Raw genomic sequence first — 20,610 nt, 5'->3', positions numbered from 1 at the left:
AATCGAACCAAACTTGGCACACAGAACTCTCATGATCAAGAGAAAATACTGGAAGGGTTTGGTGGGCATTGACCTTGCGTTTTGGAGTTGTAGCTAGCTCACTTACATCCAGCCTTCTCTGCCAATGGGGTTCCTAAGACCATCAGAAATATGTTTTCTGATGGTTTTTGATGACACCCCTTCGCAACACCCCTTTCCAGAGGTCCCGATCCCCAGGTTGAGAAACACTGATATACACCTTATAAATACAGCCTAATTTTACATCCAATATTTTGCAGTACTTTTGTGTGTGAAACAGCTTGTGGGCATCGAGCTGTCAGAAAGCAAAGGTGTTACTATCTTGGCTACCCAGTTGGACAGTTTTGGACTTAAAGCATCTCTTATCCAGAAATCTGAAATAATCCAAACTGAATTTACAAGAAACCCAACCCCTTGCTATTCCTTTTACGGTAAGCTTTAAATCAAAAGTTATTTCTGATAACTTAGGAGAGATTTAGCACGGAGCAGCTTGGAAAGATGGCTTACTGCCATCCTGAGTGTCCCACCTGGAGAGAAAACCGTTCTTCACTCCCTTCCAAGTTGTCCCCAATCATGTTTGTTGGCAAACACAAGAAGATGAATCCGGAATTATATCTGGACAGTTGGATTCAGAGACTTGTTCGGAGAGGGATTCATAGAGTTGGAAGATACCCAAGGGCCACCCAGTTCTAGCCTGTGTTGCCATGCATGAATACACAATCCAAACCTAACCGATGGCTATTCAGCCTCTGCTCCAAACTCTCCAAAGGTCTCCACCAGACTCCAAGGCAGCATATTACCTTCAGGAAGGTCTTCCAATGTTTAGGTGTGATGTCTTTTCCTATGATTTGAATCCGTAACTCTTGTGTCCTAGTCTTCAGAAGAGCAGAAAACAAGCTTGCCCCCTTCTCAATGGGACATCATTGCAAATATTTAAACATGGCTATCACATCTCGTTTCAGCTTTCTCTTCTCCAAGCTGAACATACCTAACTTCATCAACCACTTGTCATAGGGATTCATAGTTTCAAGACCATTGATGATTTTGGTTGCCCTTCTCTGGACACGTTCGGACTTGTCAATGTCCTTAATGTGTCTCAGACTATGGGAAAATAGTTGGGTGTTGCAATGTTGATTCCTCCGCTCTCCAACAAAATAGAAATGGCTGTTTTGGGATCTGGAGATTTGGCTGCTGATGTGGCGATATCGGTTGACTCAATTACAACTAAAAAGAATGAGTTCAATCTTGTAGGTAAAGGTAAAGGTTTCCCCTGACGTTAAGTCCAGTCATGTTTGACTCTAGGGGTTGGTGCTCATCTCCATTTCTAAGCTGAAGAGCCGGCGTTGTCCGTAGACACCTCCAAGGTCATGTGGCCACTGGCATGACTGCATGGAGCGGTGTTACCTTCCCGCCGGAGCGGTACCTATTGATCTACTCACATTGGCATGTTTTCAAACTGCTAGGTTGGCAGAAGCTGGAGCTAACAGTGGGCACTCACTCCGCTCCCAGGATTTGAACCTGGGACCTTTTGGTCTGCAAGTTCAGCAGCTCAGCACTTTAACACACTTCGCCACCAGGGCTCCTGTAGTCTTCCTGAAAACCTAGGTCTTATAGCTCTACTAAGGATCACATCTGGCATCTTGTTGGTCACTTTATATTACCCAAGCCACTGAAATGTGACATTTTGAAGCCTCTGGTAGCTCTGGAAAAGCTAGGTTCCCTTTGGGATGGCCACAAGAGTGGAACACACTACATGTACCCCCAATCGAGCTGGAAACCATTGGCCATTTGGCACTACGTTTCCCAGAATACCCCCTTATACAAGCCCAAAGTCACAGCCCAAACCATCTGGAAGGCACCACATTACAGACAGCGCAAGGATTCCCACATTGAGGATGTATTTAACCATCACAAGCAACTGCAGGACAAAAAGCAAAACAAACCAGCCAACTTTGGAAAAAACACTTGTTAAAGATTTATTGCAGTAATACAATAGTTTCTTTAAAAAAAACAAAACCCACCAGCATCCCTGTGTTTTGTTAGAAGCTTACTGCTTTGAAAAGTGGCACCGCAAGGCCGGGAGAGGGAAAGATCTGCGGCCCCAAATTCTATTTTTTTTGTGGGGCTCCTTTCTAAAGGGCATAATCTCTCTGAAAACACTCCACTTTTGGGCATAATAGGACCATGGTTCCCAATGGATGCACAATTTTCCCTTTGTGGCTTCAAACTGAGGGCTGTCACACAATTACCGCATTGTGATTCCATGCAAATGGCGAGAATCCTAGAATTTGCCATTTAAGAAGTGGTCCTTGGAAGTCTCGGCCAAACTACAAATCCCAAGATTCCAGCCAAGGGGTTTCAAGGACCTTCCCAAAAGAAAATCTTCCCAAAGCAGACCGTTTCTCAAATTGCACCAAACTTTCAGAAGCTGTCTTCTTCTCATCACTGTGTGTGCAAACCTTTATTTAAAAAGCAAGCCCTTAGAAAAGGCATTTTCCTTTTCTTCTGTGAAAGACGCAACACCAACCTCTGCCTGATATGGATCCATGGCACCTACCTACAGAAGAGTGGCTTCGTTTCAAAGAGAGGAAACCATGGCAGGTAGAGAGGAAGGTGGCTGAGCGGAAATTAAAAATCTCTTAAACTTGGAAATTGGCAATCTCATGATCACGTTTGGAGAGTTTGCTTGGTTATATCATAAACCGGAGTGGGAGGAAAGGGGAACACACAGAAATATTTACACAGACAAGGACATTGGGCTAACGTTCCAAGCAGCTCTGATCCACAACACATAATGGTCAGGGCTTGGAAAAGTTCCTTTTTTTGTTTGTTTTTGTGGCTGGCTGGGGGATTCTGAAAACCATCCTCTCAAAAATTACAAAAAAATGAGCTTTTCTCAGCTCTGGAAGCAGCCCCGTCTCATTTGCAATTAATAAAGTGTCGATTTCCTTCCCAGAGTTTCTCCCACAACATTCTCAAGACGCAGGAAGAGACCTGGGCAATTGCAAATGGCTAAAAGCTCCCTTCATCTTCCAACTTGACTGCTTTGATGTGACCATCCTCCTCAGGGCAAAGAAACTGCACCAAATCAAATGGGGGAAAAGTCAGGACACAAAAGAACTAGAAGTGTCTTTGGTTTAGTCGCAGAAACACAAAGGATGAAGCCTTACTCGCATCTGCTACGGCCAACATGTCAAACGCAGTTGCTTAAGATCCCTGTGGAAACCCCACAGTAACTATTCCAAGCCCAGTGCTATCTCTTCAGCAATTGGCATGCTATTCTGCGTGGGAATTGTGTAGTGCCATCATAGCATACCTCTCATAGATTTTGGAGTGCAATCACAGATTTTGAGGATGGAACTGCCAAAAGCCCTCTTTCCCCTTCTCTTATGGGATATATAGGAATCCATAAAGGCTTCTCCATGTATTCTCACTATATATCCACACCCATCGGATATCTACGAAGAGGAAGGAGTGGGCAAGGAAGAAGGGGTCTTTCAGACTGTCCTGGGAGGTGGGCTTTGGAGGCTTAAAGCCAAGGGCATAAAGCAGGCATGGGCAAACTCCAGCTCTCCAGTGTTTTGGACTTCAACTCCCACAATTCCCAACAGCCTCTTACTGCCTCTTCTCCACTCATGATGTAGGAAGAGCACACCAATATCCATCATGACGGACAGCTTCTCTGCACTTCCTACCAGCTGTTAGGAATTGTGGGAGTTAAAGTCCAAAACACCTGGAGGGCCAAGGTTTGCCCATGCCTGGGGTAAAAGGACAAATGGCATAATACAGAAATGGGAACACACATATGCTGTAATGCCCCTCCTTACTTTCAGATTGGCACTGATAGGTGGGCACCAGGGGAAAAAGAAAAGAGCCTCCAAAGGAAGCAGAGAGTTCCACTGCTGAACAGCTCTTCGAGTCAGGACGTTCTTCCTAATGTTAAGGTGGAATCTCCTTTCCTGTCATTTGCCTCTCCCTATTGCTCCATGAAGCAGAGCAGTCACCACCTGGTGTCACTGGATAATGAGGATGTTGTTTTTTCAGATATGTGGTTTTGACACTTGTGACAAACAGTTGTGGCTGCTTCTTTGTTGGGAAAGTGCAGAGAAGTTGGCTGCCATGTGCATGGATATTGGTGTACTCTTCTTACATCACGGGTGGGGAAGAGACGGTATGTGCCAAGCTCCATCCCATGACCAGCTCCCTGCCCATAGAATCATAAGAGTTAGAAGAGGCCCCAAAGGTCATCCAGTCCAACCCCCTTCTGCCAAATAGGAACACCCAATCCAAGCCATCCTGGCAGATGGCCATTCAGCTTCTGCTTAAAAACCTCCATGGAAAAAGACTTCACTGGATTCCCAGGTGGTCTATTCCACTGTCAAAGAGTTCTTCCTAATATTTAGGTGGCATCTCTTTTACCTGCAATTTGGATCCACTGCTAGTCTTACTTTATTTGGGTCTATGTGAAATTGGACAGACCTAAAAGAAAATATTAACCCACAATGACCAGTTCAGATACTTAGGGAAAAAAGAGGTCCTGAAATCCAAGGTATGTTGTGCCACGTCTGCCATTGTCAAACTAAATGGCAATCACAGAAGGAAGAGGATCACTTGGCATTCTGACAGAGAAGGAAGATGGGGAAATAATCTGATCTAAAAGATGCTGGTTTCCCATAAACACAGAGGCCAGGGATCACAAGTGACCAAAAGAGTGGTGGTTCCTTGCCATGAGAGTGCTTTTTGTGAAAGAACCATTCAATGACCACTTTCTATTGGCTGCTCTTTGGTGTGTGGTGGCTTTGCAGACAGTGGGGGATCTCCACAGCAGAAACATTCAGACAAGCCTCCCACCGGATGAACACGGCATACACACAAACAGGCATATCTTACCAACAATCTTCTTCTTTTACAACAACAAAAAAAATAGCGATCGGTACTGGTGATGTTTTGCTGTATTAAAGTTACGGTAAAGGAGATAAGAAACCATTTTAAAAAGGCGTCGTTCGTACAACTTTTCGAGAAGGGTCTTGAAATGTGCATTTGTGCTGTAAAACTGCTCCTGTCCGTTGCACACACACGTACCTGTTTGAAAAAGAAAGAAAACCCAAGATCCCCACAGAAGATGGACGGGACTGATGCCTTGGCCTGGCCGTCAAGCTGATTCTACCAAATGGTTTTCTCTCAATCGTTTATGCCTCAAAAGTGATGGCCAGGTTACATGCCCCAAAGTTGGCCTCCCTTTTTTCAGCGGGGAAAACATAAAGAAACAAAACAAAGATTGACAGGCAGGATTCTTCTTCTTCCCTCCTTGGCAAAACGGACGGACTCGGACGTCCCATTTCCGACGTAGGTCTGGAGGTCTTGAGGAAGCATTACTGCTCTAAGTCAAGCTGGGGAGATTTAGGAGTAGGCAGCTAGCAGTCTGACCCCTGTGTTGTTTGAGGCACTACTTAACTGAATAGGTAAGGTCTACTAACAGTGATGGTGGGTCGACAGGGAGGGTTGTCCTTCTTCCCTGGCGGAGATACGGCCGTTCCTTAGCGGTGTCCGGTGTACGCTTTGAACCAGGAGGTCACGGAGGCCGCCGCGGAGGAAATCATACCCCCGGCGCTGCTGCTGGCGGCAATCGGCTGGGAGGCCTGGGTGCCCTGGCTCTGCAGCATCTCCGCCGTCTGGGAGGGGATGTCGCAGAAGCGCGGGCTGGGAAGGTTCTCCCAGTCTGTCCCCAGGTCCGTCTCCTCATCGCTGATGTGCTCGTCGCCGCTCTCGTCCGTCTCGCCGGCTCCGCTGGGGTCCACAAACTCCATGGAGTCCTCCAGGTCGGCACTCACTTCGAAGGGACCAGACCTGCAGGCGTTTCAAAAAGACACGGTGTTGGAAGCAAAGGAGCAGCAACACTTCATAGAATCCTAGTTGGAAGTGATCCCATACCCTGTTTCCCTTAAAATAAGACATCCCCAGAAAATAAGACCAAGTAGGGGTTTTGCTGAATTGCTAAATATAAGGCCTCCCCCGAAAGTAAGACCTAGCAAAGTTTTTGTTTGGAAGCATGCCCGCCAAACAACACCAGAGCATGCAGGATCGGTAAATGTACGTACAATAAAGTGTTGTACATGGAAGTATTGGTAGTAACAAGAAATTCTTGATAGGATTCACAGTTTGTCTGGTTATGCTGGTTTATGATGACAACTACTATACAGTATATAATAAATGTTCATTTTTTTGTTCAACAATAAATGTGAATTCTTCGTCATGGAAAAATAAGACATCCCCTGAAAATAAGACCTAGAGCATCTTTGGGAGTAAAAATTAATATAAGACACTGTCTTATTTTCGGGGAAACACGGTAGAATCATAGAATAATAACAGTTGGAAGAGACCACATGGGCCATCTAGTACAACTCCCTGACATACAGGAAACACAATCAAAATACCCCTGACAGATGGCCATCCACTTTCTGTTTGAAAGCTTCCAAGGAAGGAGCTTCAATAACACTTAGAGGCAGAGAATTCCATTGTTGAACAGTGCATACAGTCAGGAGGGCCGTACATTTCAACCTCATTCTATCATACAGGAAAAGCACAATCAAAGCACCCCCCATCCAGCCTCTGTTCAAAAGCCTCCAAAAAATGAGCTTCTACTACACTTCACGGCAGAAAGTTTCACTGTTGAACAGCTCTCACTGTTGAAAAGCTTTCAGCAAAACATTAGGAGGTTCTTCCTAATGTTCAGCTAGAATCTCCTTTCCTGTTATTTGAACCCATTGCTCTATTAAGGCCTAGTCTCCAGGGCAGCAGAAAACAAGCCTGCTCCCTCTTTGTTATGACATCTTTTCAGATACTTAAACATGGCCCTCATGTCTCCTCTCAGCTTTCTCTTCTTTAGGCTAAACAGACCCAGCTCTTTAAGATGGTCCTCAGAAGGATTCATGGTCTCCAGACCTTTGATAATTGTATTGAGAGCAATCAGAGACAGAGGGAACCTTGTGCCGCCTGCCTGCTGTTTTGTTTTTCACCTGTTTCCTAGATCTGTGCAATTCAATTTTGCTCCCTGCCTGCATAGTCTTTAGTGTGTTTTATTACAAGGGAAGCATCACAAATAGCAGATGCTATTTGGAAATATGTCATCTTCTACAATAATGGTTCTCAGTCTTTGGCCCTCCAAGGATTTAGGACAGGCATGGGCAAACCTGGGCCCTCCCTCCAGGTGTTTTGGATTTCAACTCCCACAATTCCTAACAACTTACTGGCTGCTATTTATTTATTTATTTATTTATTTACTTACTTACAGTATTTATATTCCGCCCTTCTCACCCCGAAGGGGACTCAGGGCAGATCACATTACACATATAAGGCAAGCATTCAATGCCTTGACATAGAACAAAGACAAAGACAAACGCAGGCTCTGAGCTGGCCTCGAACTCATGACCTCTTGGTCAGAGTGATTGGTCTCAGCTGGCTGCAGCTGGCTGCTCACCAGCTTGCGCCACAGCCCAGGCCTGTTACACTATATTACACCATAAAGGACCTAAAGATATGTACTGAGAATATTGTAATCAAATCCATGAATAATCAGAAATGCAAAAGTCAAAATCCACAAATGTGGTGGGCGGACGGTATTTCAATTCCTCAAAAATATCTAGCCACGTTTCCATTCCAAGAAACCGAGGGAAAAAATAATCCAACAAAGTTTCGAAATGTCCAGTCTGGGCTTGTAGTCAGAGCAAACCCTCCTGAGCCCCTAGACTATTAATCAGATCCAACATCAGGCTGTTTTAACTGCAACAAGTGGCTTTCAGAAGGTGAGGGTCTCAGGGGGGCAAAGCTTGCGTCTTACCTCCCCAAGTGTTCTGTCTCAGGGCTGACGAGGTACATCAGGTTCCTGAGCGTATGCAGGGGGTGGAGGAAGTCTAAGTTTACATGCTAGAAAAGCAAGGAAGGGAGGAAATGCAAATGTTAATTAAGGAAGACTTGCAAAGATAAGTGAACATGTGTCTAAGAGAAGGAACAATCGGCCCTTACCTGCGAAAAGCAAAGGTAAAGGATATTGGCGTTCAGCTTCTTCACTGCCCATGTAAACTTCTTCCTGCTGAGATTCTCCCCACAGAATTCACTGCAAAAGATGTAAAGTCACTCACATATGTTGAGGAAAATGAAAAGCAGGACCCAAAGCCTGTACCATTAATGTGTTCTCATTCTACATAGAAACAAGTGCAACTGTCTATACCAGTCCTTGACAAGCTTCGGCCCTCCAGGTGTTTTGGACTTCAACTCCCACAATTTCTAACAGTCTACCAGCTGTTAGGAATTATAAGAGTTGAATAATAATTCAACTAGTAGTCTCTCACTTATCCAAGCCTCGCTTATCCAAGGGTCTGGATTAGCCAAGCCATTTTTGTAGTCAATGTTTTCAATATATCGTGATATTTTGGTGCTAAATTCATAAATACAGTAATTACAACATAACATTACTGGATATTGAACTGCTTTTTCTGTCAAATTTGTTGTATAACATGATGTTTTGGTGCTTAATTTGTAAAATCATAACCTAAATTAATAATGTGTATTATGTTGTTATGTAATGTTTGTGTTGCTTTTATGACTGTAAACTGCCCTGAGTCCCATCTGGGAGATAGGGCGGTATATAAATAAAGTTTTATTATTATTATTATTAATTTGATGTTTAATAGGCTTTTCCTTAATCCCTCCTTATTATCCAAGATATATGCTTATCCAAGCTTCTGCTGGCCCGTTTAGGTTGGATAAGTGAGACTCTACTGTGATAATAATAATCATAATAATAATAGGGTTGTTGTATGTTTTCTCTCCTGACGTTTCTCCCACATCTATGGTAGGCATCACAACCCCTGAGGATGCCTGCCATAGATGTGGGTGAAACGTCAGGAGGGAATACTTCTGGAACATAGCCATACAGCCCGGAAAACATACAACAACCCTGTGATCCCGGCCATGAAAGCCTTCGACAACACAATAATAATAATACTTTATTTGTAACCTGCCCTATCTTCCCGAGGGTTTCTAACAGAAAAATGGCAAGCATTCAATGCCAAAGATGAACAATAACCAATAAACAACCAATCTAAAACCAATAAACAAAACAATATAAGAACTTATAACAACAAGATATTCAAATAGTTAAATTGAACGTAATTAATCCAAATCAATCAAACATTTTTGTTTACCTCACAACCTCTGAGGATGCCTGCCATAGATGTGGGCGAAACGTCAGGAGAGAATGCTTCTGGAACATGGCCACACAGCCCGAAAGACATACAACAACCCTGTTATCCCGGCCATGAAAGCCTTCGACAACACAAACATTTTTGTTGTTTATTCATTCAGTCGCTTCCGACTCTTCGTAACTTCATGGACCAACTCACGCCAGAGTTCCTGTCGGCTGTGGCCACCTCCAGCTCCTTCAAGGTCAAGCCAGTCACTTCAAGGATATCATCCACCCATCTTGCCCTTGGTCGGCCTCTCTTCCTTTTTCCTTCCATTTTCCCCAGCATTGTGATCTTTTCCAAGCTTTCCTGTCTTCTCATGATGTGGCCAAAGTATTTCATCTTTGCCTCTAATATCCTTCCCTCCAGTGAGCAGTTGGGCATTATTTCCTGGAGGGTGGATCTTCTTGCGGTCCAAGGCACTCTCAGCATTTTCCTCCAGCACCAGAGTTCAAAAGTGTGTCTCTCCTTCGCTCAGCCTTCCTTGTGGTCCAGCTCTCACATCCATAGGTCCATCCAAGCCCCATTTTCAGGGCTCAGATTTAGAGGATCTGAGTTTCAGACAACAGTCTCCCCATATGTTCCTAAACCCAAACTTTCCTCAGTCCTTAGCAACATGGATAATGGTGAGGAAAGATGGGATTCGAAGTTTAACAATTAATGTAATAATCTGCTCAAAATCCACACTGTTTTTTCCCTGTCTCCACCACCTCCACGATTAGCTAATACAGGTATACTTCAGTTAATGAAGTCAATATGTTTTTGAGCATTGTAAGTTCAACTGAAATTTTGGTATCAGAGGCAGGTATATGGCCAGAATAGGGTCAGGTTCCTTCATAGAGAGAGAGAAAAACAGTTCAATCAGTTTCAGCAACTCTTTTATCTAAAATGAACCTTATACACGTGAGAGGAAATACCTGGAAGACCGAAGTTTGCTCATGACTAGTTTAAACACATGTTCAGCCATGTTTCTCAGAAGAGGCAAACACTACGGAAATGTTCCTACAGTTACTCGTCAGTTTGAAGAACAGAGTAGAGGTAGTGTAACATCACGGAGGACAAGGAAAAAGGCCTTCCTGATGGCTCATTCTAAATCACTGAACTTCCTGCCACAGGAGGTGCCTTTGCTCTTTCTGTTTTCTTTCTTCAATCAGGCAGAAATCACAATCCCTGTCCCAACTATTCCTTTCACTATATGTTCACCAGATTCTCCAAAGGCAGCATGCGAATCTATACCGATTATTTAAATTGTATAGGAATCATAGTCTTGGCTATAGGTTAGGAGTAGTTTGAATCCATGGCTACATTATGTCCTAGACTCCAGAGCAGCAGAAAACAAGCTTGTCCCTTTCCTTCATGTGGCATCCTTTCAAATATTTAAACACGGCTATCAGGTCCCCTTCTCTCAACCTTATCTTCTCCAAGCTAAACATCTCCAGCTTCCTCGGCCGCTCTTCAAAGAGATTCATGGTTTCCACACCTTTCTTTGGACACATTCCACCTTGTCAATATGCTTCTTGACTTGTGTTGCCCAGAAATGTACAAAGGATTACTCCGGGTGAGATCATGGGCACAAACAACTGGGTCCACCTGAGAAGACTTACCTGTTGTACAGCTTCTTGGGAAGGTTCACATCAAGTATGTGTGACAAAATGTTGGCCAGCTGAGTTGCATAGCACAAAGCAGCACTGATGGTGTAGGCGGGGTTGTTATGCTCCATTTCTAGAATGGAAGAGGAAGATAAAAAGCATAAGCAGCCCTTATGACAACAAGTAAGGAAGAAGAAAAAATGAAACTCTCTCCACAATGCCATACAGCAGAGCTGGGCAGAATGTGGACCACAGGCAACCACTGAATACCACAGTTCTGGTCTTGTGATTTCTAAAGACAGCAGGCTTTAAACCAGGCATGGGCAAGCTTCAACCCTCCAGGTGTTTTGGACTTCAACTCCCACAATTCCTAATAGGCAATTAGGAATTGTTAATTTCATTAACTGAAGGCAATTAGGGGCCGGGCTGTGGCGCAGCTGTTGAGCAGCTGCCTTAAATCACTCTGACCATGAGGTCATGAGTTCGAGGCCAGCCCGTGGCGGGGTGAGCACCCATCAATTAAAAAAAAAAATAGCCCCTGCTCGTTGCTGACCTAGCAACCCGAAAGATAGTTGCATCTATCAAGTAGGAGATAAGGTACCACTTATAAAGTGGGGAGGCAAGATTAACTAATTTACGACCTGGAATGAGGAAGTGCCGTCAGTGTGGATGATGAAGCAGCTGCTCCCCCCTGTGGCCAGAATCGAACATCCCCTCAGAAGAAGGTTAACTTGCCTCTGCGTGTGTCTCTCAGTCTCTGTTTGATGTGTTTATGGGCATTGAATGTTTGCCCTATGTGTGTTATAATGTGATCCGCCCTGAGTCCCCTTCGGGGTGAGAAGGGCGGAATATAAATACTGTAAATAAATAATAAATAAATAAAGACAAAGATCCACCTAGAGGCAAAGTGTCCTTCCCAGACATCAAGGGAACCACTAACAGCATAGGGAAGCTGATGAAGAAACACAACATACAAACTATCTACAGACCCAATAAGAAAATTCAACAAATGCTATGCTCAGCAAAGGACAAGAGGAATCTTCCAACCACTGCAGGAGTCTACCAGATACTGTGCAGCTATGGATAAGTCTACTTAGGGACCAACAAACGCAGAATTGCCCAGACATGAATCAAAGAGCGTGAAAGGCACTCCAGACTAATTCAACCAGAGAAGTCAACCATAGCAGAGCACTTAATGAACCAACCATAATATTTCAGAATATTATTTGAGAACACACAAATGCTGGACCACTCTGACCACCACCATGTCAGGCTACACAGAGAAGCCATTGAAATCCACAAGCATGTCGACGATTTCAACAGAAAGGGGAAACCATGAAAATGAACAAAATCTGGTTACCAGTATTAAAAAAACAGAATCGAGACAGTAAATAAAGAACACCACTCAGAAAAAAAACTCCAGACAACAAGCAATCAAAGGCCAGAGAACACCCCCCAAACAGAGATGCCTTCAGTCAACAAAGCCCAGGTTACCTCTATGCAGATAAATCAATGATTGACTTTGCAGCTTCATGGCTACTCAATGCTATTCAAGTTTGCTAACTGCAACATTCACACTTGCTGTCATCAGACAAGGGTTCTTTCAACAACCCTGGACATTCCACACGTATGTATACACTCCACTTGCCTCACCTCTAACAGACCTCTGAAGATCTAATAATATAATAATAACTTTATTTTTGTATCCCACCTCCATCTCCCTGAAGGGATTTTGGGTGGCTCACAATGGGACAAGCCCAATCAAACACAGAATAGCCCCATTCTCGAGGTGTTGCCAATGCTATATTGCACTTTGTCCATTTCAATTGTGAAATTACCTTCCCCATTTCGGCCCATTTTGTCACATGTTGCACTTTGCCTGGGTTCTATGAATTAGTCTCCAGTGTTAATATTGTATGTTTTATGTTGATTTTAACAATTGTTTTAACTGTAATTGATGTTTTTACTGGATAACTGTTTTACTGCTGTGTTTTGATATTTGATTGTTTTATCGGGCAAGGTCCCATGTAAGCCGCCCCGAGTCCCTTTGGGGAAATGGGGCGTGGTATAAAAATAAAGTTATTATTATTATTATTATTAGCAAATTAAAACATCCTATCACATAAATCCACATAAAACAGCATAAAACACGTCAGCAGCAGTTTAGGGCCTGAGTAATTATAGTCACTAGGAATTCAGAGGGTCTGGGTTTGTGCAAAGAACTCTGGGTAGGACTTACTTGATGGAATCAAGCAGTTATAAATATGGTGGAGAACCGTGTCAGTAATAATATAATACCTATAGGACAGGGACTGTGATAAAGTGCAGTAGCTGAGGTGACGTCAGCCACAGATGCAGGTGAAACATCAGGAGATAATGCTACTGGAACATGGCCATACAGCCCGGAAAACTCACAGCAACCCAGTGGTTCTGGCCATGAAAGCCTTCGACAACACAATTCACACTGAGCCTAGTCAGACTCTTTACTCACCTGGCCCTTGAGTAGTTTTCTTCTCTTCCACCCAGTTGTAGTAAGCTGAGTAATCTCCGTTGCTGGGGAGGGTGATCCAAGGCCCTGTGATGCTGATGCTGGTGTCTCCATTGTGATCGTCGCACACCCATCGCCCGGACAGGTAAGTGGTCCGCCGGGCTTCCGCCAGCTTGCTCACAGTGCTTGATGTCATGGCATTGTCGCTCTCAGAGGAGACATCTGCAGGATCCCTGGAAGAAAGACAAAGGATGGACATTAAAGGGCCTCCTAAATCCAAGCACAAGATCAATAAAGTCCTCGCCTGGAATAACACTGTGTGCTGTTCTCGGCACCACAATTCAAGGAAGGTATTGACAAACAAGAAAAAGAGTGACCACAATGATCAAACCCTATGAGGAATAGCTGAGGGAGCTGGGTATCTTTAGCTTGAAGAAGAGAAGGTTGAAAGAGGACATGAGAGCTATGTTTAAATATTTGAAAATGTCAAACTGAGGAGAGGGAAAGCCTGTTTTCTGCTGCTCTGGGGCAATGGAAATGAGATTCCACTTAAATAGTAGAAAGAACTTCCTAATTATAAGAGCTGTCCAGAGTGGAATATGCATCCTTCCCTGGAGGATTTAAAGCAGGAGGCAGTATGGTTATCTGTTGGGAGCACTGTGATTGACTTTGACTGAATGGTCCTTGAGGTCTCTTACTATTCTATGAAGTCCTATTGCAATCAAAGGCCTGGCAGGAATGTGGCCACGGGGGATTCCTGGGCTGGGCATGATTAGAAATTCTTCTAGTTGCCAGAGTACAAACAAGACTAAACTCCTATGTATACAGCTTCCTCTTCCCCTCTAGTTGTTTCAACCAAACTGTCTTTCCCCTTTCTCCGGGCTGACTGGTGCTTCCATGGTCTCGCCATTTCCCCAGGATCCCAAACTCATCACTGACCTCCTTCAAGAGGAATTTGGGTTCAGTCTCTCGATCAGGAGAAAGTTTGGAAGAGGGAACATGGCCCAGCCAGCCATACTGGGAGTTGCAGTCCCCAAAAGTAATATTTCCAAACTTTGCTCTGGATTTATTCTGCTGTGAGTCTGCATCTCCTTCTAACTCCACTCTCACCTCTTCCAGGACTCACACTTTCACCATTGTTTGGCTCCCTGACTATGGCTGAGGACTCAGTTAAAGCATACAGCTCATAGGAGTTAGGTACAGTAAAGTCTCGCTTATCCAACCTTCGTTTATCCAACGTTCTGGATTATCCAACGAAGTCTGCCTCCCGCCCGGATCCACAGCTGTTTCTCTAGGCAGCAAGGACTGAACTTTAAAAGGATTTAACTTCCGACAATGTTTTTGTTGTACGTTCATTTTATGCAATTCTATCTTTATTTGTAGTCAATTTGTTAGTGGCCAATGTTTTTGTAGTCAATGTTTTCAATACACTGCAATGTTTTGGTGCTAAATTCGCAAATACAGTGATTACTACATAATGTTACCGTGTATTGAACTGCTTTTTCTGTCAATTTGTTGCCAAACATGATGCTTTGGTGCTTAACTTGTAAAATAATAATGTAACTTAACATTTAATAGGCTTTTCCTTAATCCATCCTTATTATCCAACATTTTTGCTTATCCAATGTTCTGCTGGGCCCGTTTATGTTGGATAAGTGAGACTTTACCGTAGTTTTAAAAATGAAAAAGCATTCAAAAAGGTAAAGCAGCAACAACAACAGCAGCTTTAATAGACCAGAAGCTTCTTGGGCACAGCAGTAGAGTGAACGAATCCAAGGATGGATTTGCAGCTTGGTGTGGCACTCACTGGCAAAGAAGGCTAAAGAACTTGTAAAACTACTGCTCCCATGATTAAGATAGCACTGGTAGTTAAAGTGATATCAAACTGCATTGCAAATGCACTCCAAATCTTAGCATGACCACAAAGCTTGCTAGATGACCTGGAGTTAGTGCTTAATTTTCTCCTGTCTCTCGCAGAGTTACTGAGTGCTTGTGGCTCCTTGGAGTAGCAGCAGGATGAAAAATAAATGAATGTGAATGTGAATAAATATTTAAAATGAAACTAAAACTAGTGCTCAAATGGGAAATTTTTTCTAAACACGGTTCAGACAAATAGGGAAAGGGGAAATAGAATAGCTCCCTTCACAGTAATTCCTTATGCCCAGTTTCTTGCTGCTTTCCCATATCATCGCTTTCCTGTTCCCAATTCTATAGCAAATAAAGATACATAAGGAATCCTTTCTGCTTCACAGGCAGGGAAGGCCAAACATCCCAAGGATGCTGCTGGCTATATTTATTTACGATGCTTCCTCCTTACCTCATGCCAATCTTCACCTCCTCAATGGGGAAGATGACGGAGGTCAGCTCCAGGACGTGGGACCGGCGGAGGTTGGCGAGATGCTCATGCTGGCCTCTCAAGTCGAAGTTCCTCTTCTCAACCAGCTCCCCCAGTTTGCGGTTGTGCCGCTGGATCTTCTCCTTCTTCTCCTGGTGGCGTTGCGCCCGGCGGTAGAGCTTCTGGTTCTCATCCTTAATTCTGAGGAGCCACTCGGAATCTAGGATGTGATTTTGTTTGCTTGTTTATTTACAGTCAGCCCTCCATATTGGCTAGAATTAGAGGCTGAGGACACCACCCTTGTGGTAGTGAAATAAATGAAACTATAAATATCACTATTATTTTAGGGCATTCTGGGAACATGCATAGGAGTGCTTCCTCAATTCATACTGGGTGCCAAACAGGACTGGTTAACCTCATGTGCAGGGAGTCTATCTGGAACAGAGGCTGGATGGCCATTTATAATAATAATAATAATAATAATAATAATAATAATAATAATAATAATAATAATAATAATAATATATTTATATACTGCCCTATCCCCCGAATGGGACTCAGGATGATTTCCAATCATAAAGACAACACATACATTACATTACAGCGTAATAACACATTATTAAACAAAGTAAAACTATACAATTAAATAGCAATAAATAACACTTACACAACCTGATCAAGGGGACGGGAACCATAAACTCAATATATCAAATAAATCATTTCAGGCTTGTCGGGAGTGCTTAATTTGTGTATTAAAACATGGCAGGGATTCAGACTAGCCCTTGTGATATCTTCTACCTCTGTGATTCCAATTCCTCCTTAGTGCCAAAATTGGTAACTGAACAAAATATTCTCTTAAATTCACTACTGGACTATAAAACTTATATCTCACCTTTTTCTACCAGCAACTAGTGACTCCTGATTCGTTGGCATTTTATCAAAGATGCCCCCATAAGCTTAGGAAGAATCCTATAATTCTTCTTATGATGTAGTGAGCTAGTCTTTTAAAGCAAAAAAGTTTTTAAGAAGGAACCAGGGGGAGCTGTAAGGAGTTTCAGTTATTTTAAAGAGATTTTATTTATTTGTTTTTAACTCATTTTAATAATTGGACATTGAATTCTATCTTAATATTTCTATTTTGTAGGCTTTAAATCGAGCCCCCGGTGGCGCAGCAGATTAAACTGGTGAGCTGTTGAACTTGCTGATCGAAAGGTCGGTCGTTCAAATCTGGGGAGTGGGGTGAATTCCCACTATTAGCCCCAGCTTCTGCCAACTTAGCAGTTCGAAAACATGCAAATGTGAGTAGACCAATAGGTACCACTTCGGTGGGAGGGTAATGGCGCTCCATGCAGTCATGCCGGCCACATGACTTTGGAGGTGTCTATGGAAAACGCTGTCTCTTCAGCTTAGAAATGGAGATGAGCACCAACCCGCAGAGTCGGACATGACTAGACATAATGTCAGGGGAAAACCTTTACCTTTAGGCTTTAAATTTTATTGTTTTTATTGTTGTGAATCACTTTGGGTCTTGATTCAGAGAGAAAAGCGGGATAATATTAATAATAGGCTGGGGTACAGTTACAAGGGAACCCCAGCTAAAATAGACTTACTTTTTGCCATTTCTTCGTTTTCTTTGCAGATAGTTTGCTTCAGTTGCTCAATTCTCATCTTGCAAGACATTATTTTCCATCTCTGAAAGACATGGAACAAAATAGTAGTAGAAAATGCCCATAACCCACCATCTTAGTTTGCATTCTTCACGTCAGAGAACTGTTCCTTGCTCCAAATTCCAAAGCAGGTGGCAAAGCATTGGGCCAGTTCCCCTTTAGCTGCGTCTTGAAATGCATTTGGTTGGAAGCAAAAGTCTAAAGGTTTCTTAAGACTCATAAAAGGCAAGCATTAAGTCATCACAACACCCCAGATTTAGCTTGGGGTGGGTGTAGTGTCATAGTCAAGGGGACATTTTAACATCATATATAAATATCTTCCTTATGAAATGAAGCCATAACAGACATCGATCCAATAAGCCCCAAATCAGCCTGTAAAGCAGGCATGGGCCAACTTGGGCCCTCCAGGTGTTTTGGACTCCAACTCCCACAATTCCTAACAGCCGGTAGGCTGTTAGGAATTGTGGGAGTTGGAGTCCAAAACACCTGGAGGGCCCAAGTTGGCCCATGCCTGCCCTAAACCTCTGCTCTACAGGCAATTTTGGATACAGGAACACACAAAATGCCAGATTCTGAATTTATTCTTGCTGTTGTTGTGTCCACCAAGGGTGAGAGAGCTTACAGAAAGAGGGATTAGATATCTTGCCTTCCTTTACTAGCTTTTTCTTCTTCTGCCAGTCGCCAACCCCAAAAGCGTTTCGGACAGATAACATCGTCTGGTTCAGTTACAATTAACAGAACCAGACTTGCCTTCTGTTGTTAAAAAAAGAAGCAAAACACTGGCCCAGACTGAACCCTTGAGCCCTCTTCTCTCTGCTCTTTAGTGAAGAAAAACATGCCTCAACATGTTTCCCTCATCATGTTTACCTTTTAGATTCATTTAGAAAGGATCAGATTACTGAGATCCAATAAATGTTCCTCCTGTAGAAGATTAATAATAATAAATAATAAAACTTTATTTATATCCCGCCACCATCTCACCACGGGGACTTGGGGCGGCTTACATGGGGCAGTGGCCCAAACAACATAAGAACAAAATATAAGCACCACAATACAATCACAATATAAAAAGATAAAACAACAATACAAGATAAAAATTTCATTTAAAACACATAAATGGTAAGACCGTAATAAAAACAGGATAAATTATTAAAAACCCACTGGGGCTGATTGATTAATGACTATCTCCGAAGGCCTGCCGAAACATCCAAGTCTTCAGTTGCTTCCTGAAGAAAGGTAGAGAGGGAGCCAACCTAATCTCCCGGGGGAGGGAGTTCCAGAGTCGGGGAGCCACGGCCGAGAAGGCCGTCTCTCTCGTCCCTACCAAACGCAGTTGTGAGGAGGGCGGAAGTGAGAGGAGGGCCTCCCCGGAGGATCTCAGCGATCGGGTGGGTTCATAGGGGACGACGCGGTCACGAAGATAGGCAGGTCCCAAACCGTTTAGAGCTTTATAGGTAATAACCTGCACCTTGAATTGGGCTCGGAATATTATCGGCAGCCAGTGGAGCTGCTTGAACAGGGGGGTTGACCGCTCCCTGTAAGCAGCTCCAGTTAGTAACCTAGCTGCCGACCGTTGTACCAACTGCAGTTTCCGGACCGTCTTCAAGGGCAGCCCCACGTAGAGCGCATTACAGTAATCCATCCTTGAGGTAACCAGAGCATGGACCACCATGGTCAAGTCAGACTTCTCGAGGTACGGTCGCAGTTGGCGCACTAGCTTTAGCTGTGCAAAGGCCCTCCCGGCCACTGCGGACACCTGAGCATCAAGTGACAGCGATGAGTCCAGGAGGACCCCCCGACTGCGGACCTGTGCCTTCAGGGGGAGTGTGACCCCGTCAAGCACAGGTAGCCGCCCTATACCCCGATCAGTCGCACGACTGACCTGGAGGACCTCTGTCTTGTCACGATTAAGTTTCAGCTTGTTGGCCCTCATCCAACCCATTACAGCGGCCAGGCACTGGTCTAGGATCCGAGGGGCTTCCTTGGAGGTAGGTGGAAAAGAGTCGTAGAGTTGAGTGTCATCTGCATAGAGATGGCACCGAACTCCAAAACCCCGGATGACCTCGCCCAGCGGTTTCATGTAGATATTAAAAAGCATGGGGGACAGAATGGAACCTTGCGGGACCCCACAGGTCAAAGGCCAGGGGTCCGAGCAGGTGTCCCCCAGCTTCACCATCTGGGTGCGACCCTCCAAGAAGGACTGGAGCCACTGGAGAGCAATACCCCCAAGGCCCATCCCGGAGAGCCGTCTGAGAAGGATACCATGGTCGATGGTATCGAAAGCCGCTGAGATGTCCAAGAGAACCAACAGGGTCACACTCCCCCTGTCCAGCTCTCTACGGAGGTCATCCACCAAGGCGACCAAAGCCATCTCAGTGCCATGACCAGGCCTGAAACCAGACTGGAAGATTCTAAACTTCCTTTCATACTGAAATTTGGTTCTTTCACACTGAGCATTCTATGATGGACAGCTCTACGGTAAATGGGGTAAAACCTCTAACAGGCCTTTTATGCCATTGATAATCCATCACAGTCCTTCTCCTCTTATGCACCTTACCCTCAAACGGTTGTCTTCATTGGAATCTGTCTCAAAATAGGGACATAACTGAGATGGCACCACTTCCGGTCGCTATGTTGAGAAAGATTCATATGAAAAATGGAGGAATTTTGCTGTAGGATTTTTGGTTTTTTGCAGCCACTGGACCAAGCCATATACCTCACAGCCTCTGAGGATGCCTGCCATAGATGTGGGCGAAACATCAGAAGAGAATGCTTCTGGAACATGGAAGTACAGCCCGGAAAACACACAACCATATATATCTGGATTACTGGACAGCCATTTGTGAGGCTGCATCAGAATCAGAACACTGATTAGTTCAACCCACTGGAAATCTAGAATGAATGCCAAAAGCTTTATAATTGTTGCCAGAGATTATGGGAATATTTTGTCCGTGAAGCAAAGCACCATCTCCCCATAGTTTTTTCTGCAATTGAGTACAGAGCTCACCTAAAGAGCACAATGTTTTAACCCAGGCATCTTTGCAATTTCCACCAAATTACAAGACTTTATATGGATTCAAGGGGCCCCTGGTGGCACAGTGTGTTAAAGCGCTGAGCTGCTGAACTTGCGGACCAAAAGGTGCCAGGTTCAAATCCCGGGAGCAGAACGAGCGCCCGCTGTTAGCCCCAGCTCCTGCCAACCTAGCAGTTCGAAAACATGCAAATGTGAGTAGATCAATAGGTACCACTCCGGCGGGAAGGTAATGGTGCT

General features: G+C 44.1%; 1 protein-coding gene across 1 annotated transcript in view; it reads right to left on the bottom strand.

The window, feature by feature from the left end:
• Positions 1–1,969: 1,969 nt before the first annotated feature.
• atg14 (autophagy related 14) overlaps positions 1,970–20,610 on the bottom strand; it is a 29,168-nt gene continuing 10,527 nt past the window's right edge. The window contains exons 4-10 of the mRNA XM_062968655.1: positions 17,283–17,364; positions 15,655–15,892; positions 13,341–13,570; positions 10,865–10,982; positions 8,041–8,131; positions 7,856–7,941; positions 1,970–5,865 (exon numbers count right to left, since the gene is read on the bottom strand). Of these exons, the coding sequence (XP_062824725.1) occupies positions 5,556–5,865; positions 7,856–7,941; positions 8,041–8,131; positions 10,865–10,982; positions 13,341–13,570; positions 15,655–15,892; positions 17,283–17,364 (1,155 nt within the window). The 3' untranslated portion in view covers positions 1,970–5,555. The remainder of the gene's footprint in view (positions 5,866–7,855; positions 7,942–8,040; positions 8,132–10,864; positions 10,983–13,340; positions 13,571–15,654; positions 15,893–17,282; positions 17,365–20,610) is intronic.

Source organism: Anolis carolinensis, chromosome 1 (genome assembly GCF_035594765.1).
Source record: "Anolis carolinensis isolate JA03-04 chromosome 1, rAnoCar3.1.pri, whole genome shotgun sequence".
Lineage (NCBI taxonomy): Eukaryota > Metazoa > Chordata > Lepidosauria > Squamata > Dactyloidae > Anolis > Anolis carolinensis.
Note: the sequence above shows the minus strand (reverse complement) of the source record. Positions and strands in the feature narration are given on the sequence as shown.